Here is a 24905-nt window from a genome sequence, read left to right as displayed (position 1 = left end):
GATTTCCAGAATGCTTGTTCAGGTAATAGTGAAATCTTTAAGGGTGCAGGCTGTGTTAATGAGAATGTATTTAAGCTTCTTACATGGTGCAAACTGAATTATCCATGTTACATGTATGTTACAGGAACCAACCCAATAATTTTAGACATCCAGTTTTTAGAAAGACAATAAATCTTTAGAACCATGTATAAATAAATGGAATAATTTATTCATACAAAATATAGACATTAAAGCTTCACACAAATGAATGTAAATACACACATTTCTTAGCAAAACTAGATAAAGAGCTATCAAAATGAATAGATCTATAACAAACACAGCAAGGATCATATGTAAATGTCTTAATATGAATGGTATAAAATATCACAGCCGGTACACAACAACAACATGGAAGATAAATACTTAATATTTGTCTAAGACACACTTCTTAATGTACATGTATATGGAAATATGTAACAAATAATTTTTCATACTTTAAAACATTTGAAAGAAACAATATTGTTTTGGTCATGGTTTTTTTTATCAGCCATTCTAAGCAGCAGTATTCAGATAATGAAAGACTCATTTCACACATATGCTTTATCAAAAAAATGTAACAAATGTAAAAAAAAAAATTATGGTGACATTAGGAACTGAAGATACTTTACGTGAACTAATGTACAAAGTGCATGATAAAAACAAATAGTAGACAGTGGTGGTAATACTGAGGGCTGGCAATCTTACATTATTCCAAAATACTCTACATAAACAAGTAATTGACTTTTTCCTGAACATAGTAATCTTATACATTTGTAAGATGTACAAAAAGAACTAAAAGCCTTGGTATCCAAAGTTACTCACATGCAGGCATGAAAGCACAAATAACTTCCTTATCCACAGCCCAAATAGAGTATCATTTGATTTGCTGAGTTTAACCACATGATCAGTGTCTCGTAGAATTTGGCTGATGGATTGTAGAGACGGCATCTAGTTGAATTACGCTCATTAAGTAGCTTTACATGACAGCTTCACAAAAATCTCACTAACATGTCTACAATTTCAGGTTTATTGTAAGTAAGCTTTAATGAAGTCATTGTAGCTGACTTGGCCGTCCATGGAGTTGTCGTAGTGCGACAGGAGTTGATAAAACTCCTCCTCAGAGAGGTCAAGGGTGAACTGCTTCAGGATTCGTCGAAACTCCAAGGGAGTGACACTCCCGCTGTTAGCGCCATCTACCTTACGGAATGCACGTCGCATCTCCTTCCAGTGTTTGACCACGCAGTTTCGTAGTCTGGTCATGGCATTCATTAAAGGCTGGCCACCATCACTGCAGTCGATCTGCCAGGGAGTAAAGGAATTTATGCCCATTAATAAGATAACATTGTGGCTCAAATTGAGGAATACCCAAGATGGCTTTGAAATTAAGGAAACTTTTACAAACCACATAATAAATTTTACAAGTGAACCTTCAATCTGTACTTAATAATTACTACACCAAAATCTGCTTTGCCCTTCAAACTGAATTTTTAATAGGTGATTGGAGTTTTACACAAAAACTCAATTCTATTTCACCTACACCATGACAGCCAGTATTATTGTAGGGAGGAAACCGAACAGAGTATGGGGGAAAACACAGTCATCTGACAGGCCTTCCCACATACATGGCACACGACTTGAGAGGAAGGCAACATGCATGAGCTGGACTTGAATCTCAGAGGGACTGCATTGATGAGAGGCTCCTGAGTCATTGTTCTGTGCCAACATGCTATTTACTGCTTGGCTATTAAGGCCTCCATTTAAAATGAGTATAGTATGATGATGATAAAGTTCTGCTCAGAATCCGACTCCTCTACTGTGTCCGGGTTCTCAAAATCAATCTCCTTTTTGGTGTTGAATACAACTCCAATCCAAAGTGATCCCCAAGTTTCGGTAAAAGAAGTTGCAATGAAGTGAGAAAATAAGCTCTAAAATTGTATTTCATATTTTAACTCCAGTCAGAAATAGTTTTGTGGAATTGGCCCTTGCAGTGTTTGACTATCAACAGGATTTAAGACCACCTATAAGCGGCTATATATTATTGCCACCAAGAACAGTGATAGCGAGGGACATTCATACCTTGTCAGAGGCTGGGACTGACCCAACATGCCAGATGTTCTGTTAGAAGACAACCCTCATAAACATGAGGCCATGACTGACACCCCTCACCCCTTTTATCATCCCTGAGTAAGGAACACAAGGATGCACATGGTGGGTATCAAGTCAACACTTTTAGCATTAATTATGACGTATGTACAGCTGTACTTGGACTTACTGCAATCTTTGGTTGTAACATTTTCTCCCTGTTCAGCCTGCTTCTGTCTTCCTGTGGTTTAAGCGTCAGGACGAAATGTCGGAGGAACTCCACATAGGAGAATCTCCCAGACTCCTGTAGATCGTACTTCATCGCCAGTTTGTGGAAGTCATCGCCTGATATGTCCACATTATAGCTCCTTAGAATATCTAAAGAATGGAAAAACAGTCATTTGTAGTTCATATAATTATATCAACATCTAAGCTGCTCAGAATATCTACAGAATGGAAACCAAGTTATCTGTGAATAATTTGATATATCCACATCTTTGCTCAGAATATCTACAGAATTGAAAACAAGTTTCCATCAGAATGGAAAACAAGTTATCTGTGAATCATTTGATATATCCACATCATAGCTCTGCAGAATATCTGCAGAATGAAAACATGTTATCTGTGAATTATTTGATATATCCACATCATAGCTCCTCAGAATATCTACAGAATGGAAACATGTCATCTGTGAATCATTTGATATATCCACATCATAGCTCCTCAGAATATCTTCAGAATGGAAAACGTGTTATCTGTGAATTATCTGATACATCAACATCATAGCTCCTCAGAATATCTACAGAATGGAAACATGTTATCTGTGAATTATCTGATATATCCACATCATAGCTCCTCGGAATATCTACAGAATGGAAACCAAGTTATCTGTGAATCATTTGATATATCCACATCATAGCTCTGCAGAATATCTGCAGAATGGAAAACATGTTGTCAGTGAATCATCTGATACATCAACATCTTTGCTACTCTGAATGAAAACTCAAGTCACAGGTCTTTATAAGTCGTTGCAACTTATCTGTAAATCATCGGATATATCAACACATTACCTCCTCAGACTTACTATTGTACTAATTTACTTTGCTCACAGGTTCATGGATTGAGGAAGTTAGAGTGCCTGGATTCAACTCATACCCTCTGGCGAGCGACTGGTTGGACTTCCTTACAAATGACATACCGATTTTCACCTGAACAGCAAACTGAATGTAGTGTAAGCTACATCGGTGGAAGGCATACACTGATATCTCATTAACTTCATTCAAGACCACCTAAATGACCCCATGATTGACCCTGACCCTCTAAGAATTGAAAGACAAGCACTTACTCACCTTGTCCCTCAAGAATAGATGTGGAATACTTCTATTCCAAACATGAAGATTAACACGGCCTTTAACTCGTTATGTAGAATCTAGTTATCTGTTCTTACCTCTGAAATCATAGACACTGATAGTGCCAGTGTTGTCGACATCCTTCTCTCGACACTGTTTCTGGATGGTCTGCCAGTGTTTGTAAATCTTCACTTTCAACTGGTGTTCTACACAGGCTGCGTTGACAAGTGGTGTGGCCAATCGTGAGGTGGATCTAGACATCATTGTCATGGGGCGGGGCAGGTTTGTCTGTTTAAACAAATAAAATAAATGCTCAATATGTGTCCTGGATGATTTGGCTGACAAGACTTGTTCAAATTGTTCTGCCCTCAAAAACAAGGATTTGTACAATTTTAATCAAACATTGCTAACTCTGTTTTCTCCAGTAATCCATGAGTCCTAAAAATTAAACAGTACACATGCATATATATGTCTAAAAAGAGGTGCCATTAAAAAAAGTGAAAACTGAAAATGAATTTTTAAGACAATGGATGTGATATCTAAGGCAGATGTAACAAACATGACAAAGCCATTTCTAACTTAAGTCAAAATTGAAATCTTCTTCACAATGCTTAACTTTTGGTAGTGGAATTTGAAATTTGGACACATTTGTCCTAGGATAATATTGATGGGGTTGACACTATAATTATCCCACTTAAAATTTTGACTTAAGTCAGAAATGGCTATGAAAAATCAGCCCCTGGTCTCAGCTGACTACCAAACAGAGTGCGGAATTGAAGTCTTACCCTGGGTAAGACCTGTGACTGTGACAAACTTGTGTGCGGCCTCGGTAAAGGTGTGGGTGCTATTTGTGGGGATGCCTGTTGTGGGGCTGGCATTGAGGGGCTTTCCTCTTGACCCTCATTGGAAAATTCCTTCAGGAACTCTCTATAGTTGAGATTACCAAATTCATTGACAGGCAGCAAACTCCATAGATCATCAAACTGAAGGGTGAAAAAGAAAAAGAAAGAAAAGATTTAATGCAAATAGTACATGCTACAAGTGCATGTAGTTTGATACCTACACATGCTGTTCAACTGGATACAGGCTCTCAGCAGCTTGCAGGCACATGTTTGGGGACATGTGCCTGCAAGCTTAATGCCTTAAGCCTTAAGTATTTACATGTACATTACTATTGAGATGTATCAGCAGGTTCTTCCACCTATAATATCATTTCATATTCAGGTTTATTTTTATAAGATTCACCTGTTCGGGCAAGAAATGTTTTGGAATAGACAACCAAGTTAATCATGTACCAAATCTAACTATGCATTAATCTAACTGAATTAGTCAAACCCAGATATGGCTAGTGCCCTGGGTTAGTCAAATGCAGATATGGCTAGTGTCCTGGATTAGTCAAACCCAGATATGGCTAGTTTTCTGCGTTAGTCAAACACAGATATGGCTATTGTCCTGGATTAGTCAAACGCAGATATAGCTAGTGTCCTGAATTAGTCCAACCCAGATACGGCTACAGTCCTGGATTAATCAAACACAGATATGGCTAGTGTCCTGGATTAGTCAAATGCAGTTATGGCTACAGTCCTGGATTAGTCAAACGCAGATATGGCTAGTGTCCTGAATTAGTCAAATGCAGATATGGCTAGTGTCCTGAATTAGTCCAACCCAGATATGGCTACAGTCCGGGATTAATCAAACACAGACATGGCTAGTGTCCTGGATTAGTCAAACGCAGTTATGGCTACTGTGATGGATTAGTCACACCCAAATATGGCTACTGTGATGAATTAGTCACACGCAGAAATAGAGCTTCATTGCCAAACACTAACATACAACTGATCATATTTGAACTTATTTATTGTTCACTTATACAATGTTGATCATGTTTATGGGTGAATCAAGAAACCTGTCTGTGCCCAAAGTAAACCACTGACTTTTGTCAGGTGCTGAACAAAACCTCCTGATTTGAAGCCATAGCCCAAAATACCAAATGCTGGATTCGAACTTGTGATCAAGTCTTAACATCTCCTGCTATTTATCTACACACCTGAATATCAGTGAGTCTGAAGATGTGTTTATCCAGCAGATCTCTGAAGTCTTCTTTGCTCACTACCCCTATTTTGGCGTAGTCTATGTCTGCGAACTCCTTGGCCAGTATGTAGAAGTGAGCACTGACGCTCTCTCGCAGTTGGTCCCTGATATCATCAGAGGTCAAAGCTTGAAATTGAGGAGTTGAACTCTCTTCCTGAATGCTTGTCAGCCACTTCTCTGTGTCCTGCAAAATAAATAAATAAATAAATTCATTATGAAAATCTTTCAACGGTATTTTATGTTATTTTAATTAACATTTATACTAACACATTTTGAAAATGCAAAAGAGACTGTGAATGGTATCATATGGCAAAATCACAGAAAAACTGAAAGGTGTTTACTATGGATGGCAAACAAATACATCAGTCAAGCACAGAAAAATATTGCCCTGACCAGCATATGTCTTTACCACTCACAAACAATATGCCTGCTTTAATATCTTTAATGCACAGGCTAATCATTTCACCCAATATATGTTTTGCATTTTCAGTATAGATGGCGTGTCATGTCCTTACCTCTTGTTCGTTGATTTTGTAATTTTCCAGGAAGTTGCGGTAATTTACCAAATTGTCTGGCCCTATGTACAGACGATTCAGCAGGTACTTGAACTGACTGTCTGTCATCTTGAAACAGAAGAGATCCAATAACCTCCTGAAATCTGACACTGGGATCTTCCCTGTCTGCTGCTTGTCAAAGGCTGTCATCGCCTGAAATTTGACATGACACATGTATAGACAAATAAACAAGGATTTTAACACTACAATAACTAACCTTTAGGATGAATAAGTCATTCACTATGTGCACTGAAAAGTAAAATTAAATTCAATAAAGCTAGTTAAATTCAACCAAATGGTAAAGAAATGGTGTTACTAAACTAAATGGTGTTACTAATTGCAAATGCTCTTATTTGTTCATTTGATTAGTGTTTTATGCCATACTGAAAAATATTTCACTTATATGAGGGAGGCCAGCATTATGGTGGAGGAAAACCAAATGCATTTATGTACCTGTCATACTGTTCTTGTGCTATGCAGTTTAACAGATGACAAAGGCCTACAGCACGATACCTCTATATTACAATACATCTGAATTATAACCAGTTTTCTTTAATGTAAACACTTTTACATACCATATATCATACTATATTTTTCTACAGCTTACCACGCTGTCCAAAGGTCTATAGCATGAAAGCACAATTTCTTTATATTTGAATTTTTACCAGTCTTCTTTATTTGCCACGATGTCTTACCTTTTTCACAGTGGTGAAATCTGTGCCCACCTTGTCCCTGAGTCTCTGCTCAGCCTCCGTGGGAGTAAGGTTCTCAAATTCCAGCACTCGCACATCAGGTTCACGGTTACCGTAACTCGACATCCGCCCATCTTCAAATGCCTTCAGAAAATCGTTGTAATTCAGTTTGCTGTTCTTTGCCGACAAGCCCAGTCTGTGAACAAATGATGAACAGATGTGATCACATAATAGGAAATCATATTGAACGATCCTTTTATGAACAGCCACTAAATGCCTTTATTGGCCCACAACAACCGCCTGATTTTGGACATCTTTAAGGTACTAATGCCTGGAAAATAAAGACACAAGATAAGGTTGTTTACTTGTGTATTTTATATTGAAGCTGCATGTAGTAGCTTTTTACTATTCTGCCACTTATTTCAGTGTTTTTTTTTTATAAAAAATACAACTTAAAACACCCCGTACATGATTGTTTTCTGACTAGTTAACTTACAGGCACCAATAAATGTTCATTTTCTTATCTGAACTAATAACACTTCACTTACATATCAAGAAGCCTAAAAAACTCAGCATCAGTAATAAAGTAGTTGAACTCCACTAGGACTTGCTGGATATCTTGAACTGAGATGCAGCCTTTTTTTCTGGTGTCATATTTTCTAAATGCTGCATAGAAATAGGGATAACTATCCCGGATTTTGTCCCTGAAAGTATAAACACATTGCATTTTTAAATCTATTTAAATCTGTTTGAAATGTTGTTAAAGTCATTTATGACAAAATATATGGCAAATTTAATTTAAAAAAATTTTGAATCATGAGATTGGTTATAAACATCTCTGTTTTCTGTTTGCATTTTGATGCGTGAAACTTTCCAAGAATAAAAAAACAAACAAACAAAAATAACCCCCAAAAAACAAACAGAAAAAAAACACACAACAATTATACTTTCAGTACAATACTCCGCTTCATTTCTACATACTTGAGTTGTTGGTGCACTGTTTCTGCGGACATCCAAGAACTATGGGATGCTTGGTTGTGAGTTATCTTCACTTGTTTGGCCTGTTGCTCCTGGAGGTGGTTATCAATAGTTTGGAAGCTCTCGTTGATGATCGCACGACTCACTCCAGTCTGGTCTCCTGGGGTATACTCTGGAGCCCCGATCTTCTCCATGAAGTCATGATACGAGACGTAACCCTTATTATCCTCATCGTACCTGACAGCAAGTATGATCTCAAGATGTAACATTGATAGTATTAACAGCATCGATTTAACAAGCAGCAATCTAAAAATTCCATGAAATTAACTCCTTCCACATACAGAGCTGCTTCTGCGTTTTGCCACTTTTGTAAGTATCCAGTCTCTCTGAAGTCAGTTAAAGGAGAAGAAAACTTAATATCATGACACTATAGGCTGAAAAGAGCACATTTTTTCTATCTGGTGGTAGGTGCTGCATAATTTTGCAATTTTTCCTCGCCATACACGTAAAGCCTGAAAAAAGCTGGTATAAATCACTATCCATCGGGTCCTCCATGTTCAACATCCTGTAAATTATGCTGGGGGTGTGTTGCCTGTCAGCCAATGAGAGTCATTAAAACTGCCGGCTTGTTTGTGTAAACTCAGAACCTACATCCAACATTCCGGTTTCCCAATCGTCAAGCAGAAAGGAACTGTACTGTTTGCTACCTTCTGGGAAGAAGAGTTCTACCGGAAATGTACGAACTGCACTTCAGTGGTTTCCGATGGCAATTCTCCTCCTAACACAAAAGACTTCAGGACTAGTTCTTAGACAAAATGGAGTCGCCCACAGCAGATTTTGGTGCTGACTTTATTTATAATTTATCAACTTGAGGTACACATTAGAATTTTTTTATGGCGTGCACCTGCGAAGAAATGCATACTCTTATCAATGATATTTCACTGATATTTAAATTATCTTTTCCTTTAACTTCACTGATTTCCAGTAAGGATGTTCTGCTGCATATATGGCATAGGGAGCAACTCCATAAACAAAAAAACTCTCTGAGCTCGTTTTCTGTCCAGTATCAAGGTGTCAGTAGGCATACCTATTTGCAATGTGAATCAAGCAGTTGAAAACATGACTTAGAGGTTTCTATTTCAAGAATTTATCATAACATGGAGATAGGATAATAAGTAAGTGTCTGTATATATACTCACATGGTCCATAGTCTGTTGAACTCTTCCTTGACCATGGGTAACATAAAGCTAGACAAGACATGACGAAGATCCCTTCGCTTGATAACACCATTGCTGTTTCGGTGAAAACTCAAAAATGCCTGAAAACCATTACAGTAAATCTCATTATGTGTATATATATAATACATAAAAAACCCAAAACATTCATTTTGCAAAACTGTGTTCTCAAGAAGCATATAAAGTATTTGAGTATATTTTAGCAAGGTGAAGCTTTGATTTTTAAAACCAAAATAAAGGGAATATAAAATAGCTAGGTTAAGCTTATTTTAAATCAGTACAGCATTGTCCATTGGCTAGAGATACGGTCAATGATCTATAGTTTCACACGTGAGTTACTGTTGTCCACATTCACACAATCTGAGTTGGCGGCAAGATGACAGAGGACAGTGATTAGCACCCCCTGCCCAATCCTCGCCACACGTCAAGTCTCTGACAGTGAGGTTTGCATGCAGGTATCTACTAGTAGGCCTTCATGTACATCTCTAAATATACCCATGATTGAAAGCCAAGATAGTATTATTCTATTAATATCTATTACAAACCTTTAAATTCCAAACACTTTTGGAAAGCATGACCATGCCAAACAAGGAATGTACATGCACAGTGTTCACTGCAGATAACCGATTATTCAGTTTAGGCCTACGTAGAAGTCATCTCACACTTATCTGGTGAACGGTTGTCTGCTGAGATCCCTCATTATGCAACGTATACGTGTACAAATGTACTTTAGCTAAAAACGAATTTCACCGAGAAATATCTGTTATCAGCTTCCTATGTCCATGTAATTCCAGTTTAGTATGTCAATTCCAATTTAATATGTCTACACGGCCTTTTTTGTTTCAAAGATCTTTGCAGTCAGAACTGTCCTCCTATTTCAGGTGTGTTCCTTTTCCCCGCGTTTATATACTGGAAACCTCCATTAAACACAGAAAACTACTATAACCTCTTTTCGGAAGCACTGCTTGCGAAAACAAAATGTTTTATGATTTGCTGTATACAATTTTGCCCAGATGTGATTTACATGTTGCCAGTGACAGATAAATTTATTGTTTTACCTTTTGCCAGCAAAAATCATGTGATCGATGGGTACACGGGTGAAAATTTTGAGTCCTGTGATTGTAAGTGGCTTGTAACATGTAGATAAAACCAATCTGTTTGACTAAAATTTCTTCATACGGGACTCGATTAAATATCAAGTAAATTAAGTATTCACGTTTACGAAGTATGGGTGGAAGTTAAAAGTCTCTCAAATTATGCCAGAATAAACAGGAAATGTTTAGCTGCAGCAGTGCAAATGCACGTGTAGGTGTTGCTTGGATCACAATTTGAAATTTTTATCTCGTGTATTGGTAGGCCTAGTTTATAAGCATGGATTCACAGAGTGCAATTCTGCTACAGCTTTGTAGGCAAAGGGCCCAGTAGTTTAAAAATGGATATTTGACATGACGTTTTACAATCTCCACAGAGTTTTCTCCCAAATTACCATATATTACAAAATAACGATAACAAAACCATCAATCTGTTGTGAAGTGCATGTACTAAAATTATTATGCCTTTGTGGTAAGGCAGATCAAAGGCTCAGTGAAGCTTGAGTTTGTTTATTACATTCTTCAACTGCAGTATAATCCCCTGACCACCTGACGCTCTCCCACAGCGCTCAGTCAGTAACAGCCACAACCAACAATGAATTCTGGGATACACTTTCTGAGGCACAGGGCGAAACTTTACGTCATTTACCATAACAAAATTGTCTGAATAAGCAACACTTCATCTCTTCAAAGTCATTTCATTCCTTTGAACAGCCTAAGAAAGAACCACAGTCCATCTCATTTTCAATTTAATTTCCAATTCAGGTATTAAAGTTTGTTGTGAACAGATGATGACTACATGTGTATATACCTTAGCCAAATCCTGCCACTGTCTGTGAGATTTGTTCTTCATCAGCTCAAACACCTCCTCTGCTGTCAGAAACTTCACTGGCAGAGTCTTGTTGAACCTGCACATGGGAGATATATCAGGGATGTAACTTTGAGTGAATAATCCAGTCTTTTTCTGATGTAGTCTATTTTACTTGACTGATTTAATTCACTGATGTTTAAGACCATACTCAAGAATATTTCACTAATAAGATGGGCAGTCAATTTCATGTGTGGAGAAAACTACTATGCCTGGAGTAAACCACTAACCTCTGGCATGTAACTGATAAGTTTTTTCATACGCAGAGAAACCTCTTTGTGTTCTCTATAATTGTGAAAGACAAACTGGATCTTTGATGAACTGATTATTACCACAAAGATCATTACCACTAGCTACAGGCAATGTCTGTGGACACAGAAAAATCTTAAAAATTCCCTGCCAGACTCTAGAACTAAACCAATCTCTTTACATGTTTCTAAGCAGTCCTAAGCCATATGTCTCAACAGTCTCTCTCCCTCCTCCATCCATTTTATTGAGATAGGACGTCCAAACTCTCTTTATGACTCACCTGTGTACGGAGTTCCACCACTTGTGACCATCAGCCGTGTCACGGACCTCAAACTTGTCGAGAAAGTCATGGTAGGAGACCCGACATCGTTTATCTAGTCCCAGTCGTGCACACAGCTTCTCAAACTCCTCGTCACCGATATGTATCATGAAGGCGTCCAACAAACGACGGAAATTCTCCTTTGTCAATAGACCGTTGTGGTCATCATCGAACTTGTAAAATGCTGCACGCAGATCCTATTAGCAATGAAATTCAATTCAATAAATTTTGTACAGACTTTAAAGAAATTGAATATCACAAAAGCAGACTGTACACCTACAGTCCTACCTGACAAAACTTCAAATTATTCAACCCACAGAATATACATTATTCTGTAATATCTTACTTAAACACAACAAAGTGAGTTTTGCATAGCAATCCATGTGGCCTACCAGCTAAATCATGGTCATATATGTGCAAAATGCTGTAATATGAAACTGACATTGAATCTGTATCAATTAACAGACATCCAAGCATGAAGAATCTTGATTGTAATTTCTTTTGTACTTTTGCATGTAATGTTGTGTTTCATATGAAAATGTTATTGTAATTTCACGTGTCAAAGGAACTAAAGAAATCTTGAGAGTAATTATTGGATTTCTATATGTCAGAATGCTGAATTTTCTAACAAAAAAAGGTAAATTTATGACACTTGAGTGAAAATACTGTATTTATTTTTGACAGGTCCCTTTTGATTATTTGCCGAGGACAAGTAAGGACAATGCTTTATGAAGATGAACCAGGGAGAGCCCTGGTTGTGATTCTATAACATCACAACGAATAGAGGAAGCAAACAGCTATCAATACAATCAATTCATGATCACATGCATGTAGTTCACTATGAGCGATATGACTTACAACAAAGTTTTCCCGTAGTTTACTGCGTAACTTGGATTCTGCCTCTAGCGCTGTCATGCCATACTCATCTCCTCTGATTGGGTTCACATGGTGGTTGCCTCTCCTGATAACCTCCTGGGAGCTGATGGCAGATCCTGTGGCATCCTCAAAACTTGTCACAAAGTCATTGTAGTTCATGAAATTATTCTGAAAGTTCAGCTTGGCCGTGAGCTGCTTGAACTGGTCATCTGTCATGAGCATCCCAAATGATGCTAACATCTACAACACATACAAACATGACAAACACACCTTAGACTGGAGGAACATAAAATCTATATACACACTGTACTGATAAAATACATGTGACTCAGGAATATTCAAAGCAAATGTCTAGTAAATGCAGTCATGAAATGATCCTGGCACAGCCCATACAAGGGAATTCCACTTGGCAAATTTTAAAATCCTTGAATCTACTTTTTTTGTTTTCACTGCTTCTGACATACCAAGTCTTCCAAAGAATGCATGGGTATAGCTGATGATAACAAAACTGCTACCAGATGCACCTTTTTGAGAAACTAGCTGGCAATACTAAAATGACATGAAGGAATCCATGTGAAATAGAGCTTATAACAACAAGGTTGAAAAGAATCTGCAATTTAACCCCCATAACTGGCGAATACTCAAAAATCCTGATGTGACTTGATAATATTCCTTTCTATGTGACACTGAATCAGCCAGATATTATATGGTAAGGCAATTATGCTAGAATGATGAAAGCGGCTACACATCCGAGCATGAATGAGTCCATGTGACGTCATGCCATGAAAAAATGGAAACAGCACAAAAACTTGTGCTTCCGTGTAATCTTCCGAAACTCATACTATAGCTGTTTCAATACACTGCAATTTTTCAGGAAAAGCAACTCAGAATATAATCCTTCTTCTTGTAATTTACGCCTGCTTTTAAAGCCACAGAAGTTTTGCCACTAGTGTAGCTATTTAAATGAAACTACATGACCCAAACACAAGGATGTCCTGGCGAAGGCATTAGGATCCGTAGTTAGCTTTTGCTTATGAAATGGCAATGACCAGGTATCGCTATGACACCCTGTGTTCAGTGGCTGATTCCCTAAAGCCATTTCTGACCAGTCAAAATTTGAAATACAAATTCAGAGGTAAATTTCATAGACGTAAGTACTAGAAATTAAAACTTCCACCATCTAATAAATGTCATCTTAAAGACAAATGTGTTTAAATTTCTATTTCAAAAACTAAGCATGGTGAAGAAGTTTACAACTTTGACAGAAGTCAGAAATGTTTTCATGGAACTAGCCACAGGTTGTTGAAGGGGCCAATATGACCATGCTGGACATGCAGAGAATCTTTGGTACACCACAACTGTACTTCAAGATTTTCTACCTTCTTATTTCATCAGTCTTCTAGCTCACATGAAAATGATGCAAGCAATAGGTCAACTGTTATTTATCCAAATTGTTTTAAGTTTAAAAGACCTTACATTCATATTTTATACAGGGCATATCCATTACATTGTTTGATCTCAAATTTGTTAGCTTACACCAGATTTACACACTTTCTCTACAATAAACTGGTAATCAAATACTGAAGTACTACATGTACCTCTCTGAAGTGTTTTTTGGAGATTCTGGTGGCGTTACTCCTGGCATAGGTGAGGAAGGATTTTCTGATGTTGACATTGTGTTGGGACATGCGATCCTTCAGGCGAGCTATAACCTCATCACAAGACATAAAACTTGTCTTATTTTGCGTTCTTTTTTCCATCCGATCATGTCTGGAGTTCAGATAAAAATGGCACAAATATGCTCTGATCAGCAACATGCTGGCACACATCACAACTGAGATATACGTGAAGATGTGATTGACAAGGTTTTTTTGTTTTTAAAGATTAAGAAACGAAGTAAAAAAAAAACCCAACCAAAAATCAAGTACTTTGAAAGACAAAATTCAAATATTTTCAAGGACCAGTAAGAGCTAAGCATTTTAATGCTGTATTAATAGTGGAGTGGAGTCCATAACGACACTAATGTAAACTGTTGCTAACTTGTCGGTATAATACACACAAAGCTGTGATTTCTGGCATACATGTCACCCTGTTCAGGATTATAACTCTGTCTAAGTTGTACCTGTCTCTCTGATCTTCCTGCATCTGGCGAATGGTGGTGTTACTGTTGTCCGTGATCTGTGTGCTGAGGCCTATAATATCCCCAGGGGTCACAGTAACGTCTAACATCTCCAGGAACTCGAGGTAGTTCACCTTACCCTCACGCCTGTCTGACAGACGACTCAACAAACTGTAAATAGATTATAGCCACGTGTTAGAAATATACTGGTAATTCATCTATGTCCTGTTTAAGGTTACATTTTACACTATACATGGGCTGTAAAAAATAACTGCAACATGCGAGTAACCATCACAATCATGTTAATTTTCATGTACAAAAAAATACTATTAGATCAATTTGTCTACAAGCTAGCACTGAAAAGTTATATGTAAGTATAATCTCCAGTGTGAAGTAACTGTTAATAAGAAACTGTTTTCTGACTATCTGCCTGACTTTGTTGGGAAACTCCAAAACATAGCACATGTATTTAAATAAAAATTGGGGATATTCTAGTTCCTAGTGATATTTCTCAAAACATACACTGTATAAATGTGAACCATTAAGGAACTAAGTTAGCATCTTCACAGCTTGTCATGATAATAGGCAAAACACAACAGTCCCAAGCAGGCATTTCGAGTGACACAGATGTGAACTCAATCAGGTTTTCAACATGCACATGTCTTGTCAGTCAGTTTTCCATGCATCTGACTGTTTAAATCATGATTAATAAATTGTCCACATATCGTTTCCTTCATCAAACCTCTCACAGTTCACAGGGGCATATATGACCGCCGAGGTGATCTAGTGGTTTCTGCAGGATTCTCACTGGAGAGGTCTGCACTTTTGCCTGTCACTGTTGCTTGTGGACCGGTATTTGGTGTTTCATCTCATCTTGTAGACTGAATTTTCCTAAACAACGAATCTAGCAGCTGATTATTGTCTTCTTTCATCTTTTTCACATGTCCGCACGTTGTGGCCTGGCTCACATTTTCAGCCGCTACCAGGTCTGGCACCACCTTTCTGTCTCACCATTATTGCACCATTCGTTCAAAGCCGCAAACCAGATCAGTGGTTTTCGACAATTTTACACATTATTAACCTGTGTGTGGAGATTTTAACAGCGCCACTAGGCAGACAATCCTTCTTGTTATTATGGAGTTACATTTGTACCTTCCCTCTGTTGATGTAAAATGGCAAACTCGGTGACTGATAAAGATGAAAGATAAAGCCCCCAAGTTCAAGTTTTAATAATTTTCTTTGATTGTTTAAAAAAAAAGTTTTTTCAAAAAAATTTGACTTACGACAAGTATTAGCTAATACATTTTTGAACAAGTGGGCCGGGGGTACATGTATATCAGACAACATCAGTACATACTGTTCAAAGTGATCATCACCCACAGGAAGGATGTGTCTGTCCAGGGCTTTCTTCAGCTGTCGTGGGCTTATTAGACGATCCGCGTTGGGGTCCATTTTGGCTATAGTATCATAAAATGGTTTCCAGTACTCTGAAATCTTCTGTCTTAATACTCCTTCCACCTGGTATTAACAAGAATCATGGTTATTACAAATGTTATTCAAATGAACTGTCCCTCTTTCAAATTTTTAAATAAAACATTTACATAATGTATGGTTACTAAAACCATGTGTAAAGCCTGAATTAAGAATTGTAAAACAAAATGTTGTACAGAAGTCAGGGTAAATTAAAAGTTTCAAACTAGATCTAGCTCAGAGAGCTCTGTAGCTCTGTAATTTGTTCTGTCTGTCTGTTTGTCAGCCAGTCAGTCAACTTTTGAACACTTTTGGACACAACTAATCTTGAGACGATCAACATTCATGTTTCTAGGATGTTGAAACTACTGTGAATTTTTCCATGTGCAGAGAGTGTACTGGCATGTAATATTCCAAACAATTAGCTAATACAAAAATCAGGTCCTTACCGTATCCCAAGCAACAACTGTTGGCATGCCATTTTCATTCACCTTGTGACACGAATTTAGCCATTTGTGGCCAGCCTTAAAGCAAAAGCAATCAAATCACACCTCAATTTTTTAATAAATTTGCAAGATTTTACACCGTAGATTAAAAGCAATGTAAATCTGAGTTTGTAGAATTATATGGCATCAGTCATCAACATGGCATCAACATTATCAGTAAAACAAATGCTTTGGCCAAATAAGGTACCGGTAATCCAGTTTAGGTCAAGAAAGGTAAAAACACACATAAACAGCAATTTTAAGCCAAGAGCTTACCAGCGTTTCTTTTTCCTCAAACAGTTCCAGGAAGGCATGGTAAGAAATTTTGTTAGTTTGACCAGGGTCTATGTAGCTCATGATTCGCTTAAACTGATCATCAGTCAGGCGAAAGTTGAACTTCTCAAAAACCTCCCTTAGCTCTTTTCTTGAAACTACACCGTTTCGATTCTACAATAAAATCAAGTGTAAACTAATAAACGCATATGCAATTAGTAAGAAGTTAAGGAACAATGTTTCTGTAATATATTCCATAGAAAAATCTAGTTCAAAAATTCTAAAACTCGCACTAACAATCATTTAAACGATTCAGTGTACTGTTAAAATCTGTGAATTCTTTAACTTCGTAAATCAAAATTTTCTTCGATTTCAATTAATGCACTCTGAATTTACCATTTCCTGGGATTCAGTTATGATAAATACTGTAATAGATTTCTTTCTCTGTTTCAACTCACCAAAATCACTCAACATTAACAATGATAATTTTCATTTACTAAGACCTGTTTAATATCCAAAGCACATCAGCCAATCAGATGTTAGCTAACCTTATCACACTGGAGGAAAGCATTCTTGATAGATGAGTGATGATCATTGACGTGTTTATACAGCCTCGCCCAGGCATCCCCAGCGGACAAACCCTCGTCCCCACCCCGCAGGGGGAACCATCTACACAGCAACAGAGACATTGTTTAACAACTTAAACAGCAATGGATTAAAATTTAGCTTTCAAACAACAAACATTTACCTGATCATCAAATAATACAGAAGTTTTCAGCCAAGCTAGGGCTAAAATAGCATGCCTAATCCAGAAGTTCTTTATTAAATTTTTGTTTTATGTTGTCCACAATTTGACTAAGATTAGGTCATGGAAATAGCACTAAAATTGACAACTTAATATTATAAACTGGAAATTCATTGACTGTGTCACAAGCTGAATATTACTTTGTAATTATAAAGGAATATTGTATGATATGAGGGAGTTAACAGGCTTTATCACTGTGATAGATCCCATCAGATACTGTACTTACTTGTGATTAGGCTTGATTGGGATGGTCTGGCCATTATGCAGTGACTGAGGAGGCTGGAATTTGGAAAGGAAAAATTCCCACCTAACTTTACCTGAAGCCTTGATCTCAAACCTGCAAGAGGAACAGGCAAGAAAAACGTATATAAAACATAATGAAATTCCACTTTTCATATGGGCTATGTAACCACTATATGGTCATGTATATCCAATAAACATGCTTAACCATGTGGGTATATTTCTAATCATGTTAATAGGTCATGTATAGGTCATGTATCAGCGCTCAAACAAATTCAGCACCTCCATACTGATGATATCTGGAACTGGAAAAATCTCAGTAGCAGAAGTAATATTTTATGACCTAAATAAATTAAAGGTGCACAAAAATGACCACTGGCTTTACAGTATCTATGTATTATTAAACATACCTGTCCATGAGTTGAGCAAACAGTTGATCTGACATTGGAATGGCAAACTGATCTAGTATAGCCTTCAGGTCCTCAATCTTGATCCAGCCATCCAGATGACTATCACGGGCTATGCACGATTTCTTAATCACTGTATAATTTTTCTTCATCTGAAATGACATGTGCAACACTCAGGGAAAATAAAAGAAACCATCCTTAATATACTACCACATGAATCAATAAGTGCACATCACTGTCACAAGTAATATATTTATAGTTCTTGTGGTATAATCAGAAATGTAAATTTCTGAAACAAAGACTGTGTAGCCAATACATTACTTAGTACAAATCATAAGATGTATTGTTAAATTGTGAGTTATCTTTTTATGTGTAATTCGAAATTATAACGAAAAAAAAAATAAAAAAACTTGTCCATCTATTTCTTATTATACATCCACAAAATACAGTGAATTTGTTTAAATATTGAAAATTAAACTAGTACCAGCAGTATACTTGGTAAACAGTCAGCCCCAATTTTTTCCTACGTATTGCTTGCTTACCCATTTTCCAAATAAATACTTTATTTAATTGAAGTTCAGTCTTTTGTTGCCTCGGTCTTGCATGTTTATGGTGTTTTTTATAACTCATTTAATGTGGTCAACTGTTCAGTCTCCAGTTGCTTTATGCTTACCATTTTTTCAACACTTGTACTCTACATTTGGTAAAACTTCAGTCTTATGTTATTTCAAATGGTTTACCATTTGTCTAAACTTTGTAGTGTACATGTATTTGGTTAAAATTTAAACCATAATATTGCTTATGTTATGCTTACCATTTTTCTAAACTCGTACTCTATCTGGTCAAAGTTCAATCCCTTGTTGACCAGGTTCGTCTGTAGCATCATTTTTCTCCTGAGATCATCTGCTCTGTTGTCCTCAACCTGTGGCCAGGACAAGACTTGCAACAGGAAAGAGAGCGCACACAAATACACGTGGTAGCTAGGAGATTGTAACATGGTGATTTTCTCAAATAAGAATAACATAATATAGACAGAATGAAATTTAACAATTTTCAACGAACTTCAAAATTTCTGTTTGTCACTTATAACTACTAGTAGTCAGTTACACTATAATTTATCTATTTAACTGATTTGTGTTTTACGCAGTACTCAAGAATTACGATGGAAAAGGAAAAACGGGTACAGATCAGGGGAAATACATGACCATCAGCAAGTTACTGCCAGACCTTCCCATGTACTGCTGGAGAGTAAGCCAGTATGAGCTGGACATGAACTTACGGTAAAAGCATTTGTGAGAGGCTTCTGGGTCATTATGCACACTGGCATGCTAACCACTTCAGCCATGCAAGCTCCAGTCACAGTTAATGCTGATACAGCAGTTGTAGAACACAAAGTGTGGCTTCAGTCCCAGTCGTAGGCAGTCTAAGTGATCCTCTTATTGTTTGAGAGGATTTGGTGACTATTTAAAGCATTCAGTGGTGCTGCTCATGGGATGTTTTCCCAATCTTACCGTGGGCTCGATTGCTTCTTCTGGGCACAAGAGGACATTGTATAAAGAAAATAATGAATTAATTCTGGCAATTAACACAATTACTTAAAAAAAAAGAATAATCATGCTGAAAATCATACTTACTGTTCTGAGCCTGTTCAGATTGAAAAACTGGTTCTTTGTCCATCACTGTCACACCCAGTCGTTTTAAGAACGTCATATACTCCACAACACCAGTATGATGGAAGTCACTTCTCTGCCACAACCTATGAAGGTCAAAACCACCGCTTTGAGCAGATATATGTAGCAATTCATATTATCATCTCTTCTGAGAACAGGTTTGATTCATTTCTCGCACTGCCTCCATTTTATTCAATTCTCACACTGCCCCCATTCGACTCACTTCTCAAACTGCATCAATCTGACTCACTTCCCACACTGCCCCATTTCACTCACATCACAACCACTCCCCACAACCCACCATCATACACAATTCTAACCCATTGACTACCCTAATTCTTCTAAAATTTGGGACAGATATCAGTAGTGTTGAAAGTAGAATATTACATTTCTTTACCAGCCTTTTGGAAAAGTAAAGATATGAGTATGTTGTTCATTAGATAGTCTAACCATGTGATAAAAAAGAAACTCAATATTCCTGCTAGAATTACATATATATTGGCTAAAATGAGCAGTGTCCCAAATTTTAGAAGAAACAGGGTAAGTTATCACATTGCCCCATTCGGCAAATTTTCTCACTCTACTCCAATTTGCCTCGTCACACCTCCTCAATATGACTAACTCCTCACATTGACCCCATTTGACTTACTTTTCAAACTGCTGATCTGTGAACTTAAAGCAGAAGTTTTCCAGGACCCGTCTCAACTCATGCTGCTGTATTTTACCATCTCTGTTATAGTCAAACAACCGAAATGCCTTCACAATTGCTTTCAAATTTTTGTTGATCTGAAACAAACATATATGTAAAACTAGTGAAGGCAACTTTTCATGGATTTATCAACACATATATGGGTAGGACAATTTATGCAATTTTATGATATGCTGTAATTATGCTAATTTTTAGGACAGACACTGGTAGTGCTGAAAGGAACAAAATCACAATTCTCTCTCGGTTTTTCACAAAAAAAAAAGATATGTATATGTTGTGCATTAGATGTACGAACCATGTGAGAAAAGGAAAAGACTGTGTATTCCTGTTACAATTATATACATTTACGCCAGGAGAAAACCTAGATATGAAAATTAAGAAAGCCAATATAAAACATAAAGAATAGGATTCTTTTTTAAATTGTGTCGGTGAAGTCTACACTTATCAGGTTGTCAGGTCTAGAGGTGGAGGAGACCTGAAAGTTTGGAGTAAATGGAAAATATGAAGCCATTACATGATGGAAATTTGCTTCCTGCAGAGCAGTAGAATGAAGGCTTTGAACTATACTACAATGTACAGCAAACAAAAATCAGCAGAACTACCAATTGATGCTCTCATAAACTACCCTGAAACTTAAATTTAAAAAAAAAAAATAAAACATTATATTTACATGTACACCATATTATTAAAGAAATTAAGTTCAATGTTAATTTACTTACTTTTTGTTTCAACATTTTTTCAACCATATCCATATTGATTTCTGCTGAAGGTTGCTGGCTGAGCCTGAAAAAGTTTAAATCACTATGATATATCAAATGACCATCTGCATGTGAAATAAGACCTCACACCAGTAGCCTATTTGTAGGTTACAGGATTACGATCATCTGTAACCCATCAGGTTACAGGGTAGGTCACAGTAATTGAATGGCCTAAAACCCCATTATCTGGGGGTATGTATTATGCAGTGATATAAATTTATTCTATATTGTTTATTCTCTTGAGTATAGCATTAAACATCAAGTAATTACATTAGTTAGAAATTATCTTCTCAAATCATATTCATGAGCCCTGATGGCATCATAATATTATTGTGCATATCACAAAAGCGCTGAGAAATACATTTTTCTAAACTATTTGTCTTCAAATTGTTAAATTTATGACCACAGCATGCAAAGTATAATATAGAGCTTCTCCAGTATGATCTCTTTAAACATCATTTTTGAACATGATGAATGGGGACAACTTCTCATTATTTCAAACTTTAAATCATGCACAAATCCTCAACATCATATCACAAACAGATTCAACCTCATATAAAATATTACATTGTCTACAGTTGAGGTTACAGGTGGGAGGACACTCCTACTTAGGAGGCACCAGTCTGGTACTCTGTTTAAACCTGATATTCCATTTACCTGTTTTTTCCAGATAAGCTGCTTGCACCAGAGCCCTGCCTCCCATTGAATTTCTCCATAAAATCACAGTACTTGACGGTGCCATTGTTATTCTTCTCAATCTGACAAAGAAATAAACATACAAATACTTAATACAGGTAAAAAGTACACATTCATTCCTTATGAAATATTTGTAAATAAAAAAATTCACAATTACTTAATTTTTTTATGATAATTATCAAATATGTAATAATCATGAAATTTATAATTATTACCCAATATTAAATAATTATCAAAGTTTTTTTTCCCCAATAATTATCAGCATGGTAGCTGATTTGTTATTTCATAAGTCACAACTCAAAATTAATTATCACCCACAGACAAAAATTAACTGCTTGATATGACTTGCTGAGTTTACTATGAATACAAATGTCCAATATAGTGCCCTTCATACCATCTCACCTTAGCTAGAACTGCCTCAAACTGTTCAGTGATCAGTGGCATACAGTATGACTCGAGCACACGACGGAATTCACCCTTTGTCACGCTTAGGGCCTGGTCCACATCGTATGTCTGAAATGCCTGACAGGAAAATGGACAAATGGGAAAATGATGGTTTCAAGTTTGCCATAATATTGCCATTAAAAATGTAGGGCAAAGGGTTAAATTAAACATTTACTTTTTTATCAGATGTCTATACTGAGTCTCAGTCTGAGCCTGTATTTTAATGTTGCCTTTTAAGGCATGCCATAACATATGGCCTAGACAGATCGACCTGATACAAACATCACTATAATCTGAAATTGTATTTTCATATTGTTATATATGTACAACAGCAAATACATACACCAGTAAGTAATTCATATCATAATGTACCTGCTGTAAACTGGAGTATTTGGCTCGAACTTTGTCCCGGAGTAATGCCTCTACTTCAATGCTGGATAATCTTGCGTTAGGGCCGGCTGCTGATACAGGTCGGCCAACATATGATCCTGAGAGGAAAGACCAAATGAAGACGATACATTAGTGATACCATTTAAGCTAATGGATCTTTGCTGACTGAACCTCTAACATACATAAGATGAGTGGGCTGGGTGGTAGTTGACAGGGTTAAATGTAAAAGATGAGATAAATGAATAGAAGCATGTGCTACCCATACAGTTAAATAAAGAAATGTCTGTCAGTTGGGGTATAAATTTGTGCACCCTCCTGGTAGAGGATACAGTCAGTCAACATATCAGTTAATACCCAATGGTTTCTTGCTAACATCAGGAGTTGGCTTGATCTAGCTGAATAACTGGGGTACCCTTTTGATTTGCAAAGCTGTCAGTTTAAACTTTTGTATGCAAATAACACAAAAATATGAAAATGTTATCATTTGGGACAATTAACTCCTTACCCCAACCCCATTTTGACAGGTTAAAAAAAAAAAAATCCATGGAACAGGCCCTGGGAGGGGTTATATGTAAGTTATATATAAGTCAAATAAAGAGAAAAAACCCCAAAAACAAACAGTTCAAAGTTCACAAAATAAACTGAACAATCGACGTCCAACACGACATATTGTATGTATGAAGATCCAGAAAATATCTTCTCTCTGTAGCAAATGGCTTTCAATATGTGATTTTAACATAATTTAAAGACAATCTTGCTTGTCTGCTAGTTGCATAACACAAGCCCCTCTATACACAAGCAGACCTGATAAGGCTGGTGGATGGAGCAAGCCACTTTTGCTGTGTCCCTGGGAAGAAGTGAGCGATTCTCGTGTCCTGAGCACAGGCCGGGCAGTGAACTGAATTCCCTGTGTCTCGGGGAGAAGCCCAGGCATTACAGATGTCATCTTTGAGCTCCTGTCAATCAGTGAACACATTAATGTAAATTCCATGTTATCATTCCTGTTCCTACATTTTGAATGAACACTTCATCTTCTTAACTTAGTATGAAAATTTAATAAGTGGAATCGAACATGAACTTGAACAATCATCACCTCATAGAGTGCATAACTGTTTTATTATCAAGGACACAATTTTCCAGCACAACTAAAATTGATACACATCAAGGACACATGTACATCATGCTAGAGTAACACAGCATGTATGTGGTAATTAACATAGTTGTGTCTACTGTTAAAAAAGGAATGTCATTGTTTTCAACATTTTCATTTACAGTTATCTTTGTTTTCATTTATTTAATACTGTGTTACATGTTTTTCTCTCATAATTTAAATGAAGCATATGTAATTTATTATTTCATTATTCATTATTCATTATTTATGAACTGTATGGACTGAAATTAAAACTAAACTAATATATTAGTAATAAAAATAAAGCTACAGTGTGAACAGTGTGAACTGCTGAAAGGTGTGTAAATACGTGTATACATCAGTACAACTGATAAACAATATTAAAGTTACCCACTTGATCCTTACTAGTTGTGTTACAACTACATCATATCAAGTGATGATTTAAACGTCCTTCAGAGATCACTAAGATTTCAACTAAACATCTGGACCGATGTAGGCCTAAGGCCTAGGCCTATAATTTATTAATGCACACGGAAAGAAACTTCGTGGCCAGTAGGCGAAACGTGGTATTCAGAGCCTAAAGTAAAGCTAATGGCCCTTGCACTAATGTTTAACAAACTACACAATATCACATTCCCGTCAATAACACAATCACATGGAGCGTATCATATAATGATTCCAATTATAAGGTAAGAAGTGAAGAGTTTGTTGATATAATGCAGTGACATGCTTCGTGGTAATTATCCCTATCAAATTCACTATAAATACACATAATCGAAAGCGTTGGATTGTTAAACGACAAGCACAGATTCATTTTTAGCTTACCTTTTATCCCCAAACAAATAATTAACCGTGGGGACTTTGAAATCAGTACATTTTGACAGCCAGCACTCGTGTTTGACCGCGTT

At 36.8% G+C, this 24905-nt stretch overlaps 1 protein-coding gene across 1 annotated transcript; it reads right to left on the bottom strand.

Annotated features, from left to right (window-relative positions):
- Positions 1-338: 338 nt before the first annotated feature.
- Positions 339-24905, bottom strand: LOC135475197 (EF-hand calcium-binding domain-containing protein 6-like). The gene is made up of 30 exons (XM_064755006.1): positions 24823-24905; positions 23673-23824; positions 22851-22966; positions 22437-22556; positions 21996-22096; positions 21300-21363; positions 20521-20657; positions 19836-19957; positions 19016-19140; positions 18205-18353; positions 17781-17891; positions 17298-17418; positions 16753-16923; positions 16441-16515; positions 15879-16039; positions 14525-14692; positions 14001-14172; positions 12385-12642; positions 11488-11723; positions 10902-10998; positions 8964-9082; positions 7768-8001; positions 7335-7490; positions 6790-6982; positions 6056-6247; positions 5497-5724; positions 4235-4432; positions 3548-3737; positions 2291-2478; positions 339-1317 (listed from the first exon to the last, which is right to left on the bottom strand). The coding sequence occupies exons 2-30, from the start codon at positions 23812-23814 to the stop codon at positions 1045-1047; spliced, it is 4617 nt and encodes a 1538-aa protein (XP_064611076.1). The 5' UTR covers positions 23815-23824; positions 24823-24905; the 3' UTR covers positions 339-1044.

This window comes from Liolophura sinensis, chromosome 1 (assembly GCF_032854445.1).
Source record: "Liolophura sinensis isolate JHLJ2023 chromosome 1, CUHK_Ljap_v2, whole genome shotgun sequence".
Lineage (NCBI taxonomy): Eukaryota > Metazoa > Mollusca > Polyplacophora > Chitonida > Chitonidae > Liolophura > Liolophura sinensis.
This window is presented reverse-complemented; position numbering and strand designations above follow the sequence as displayed.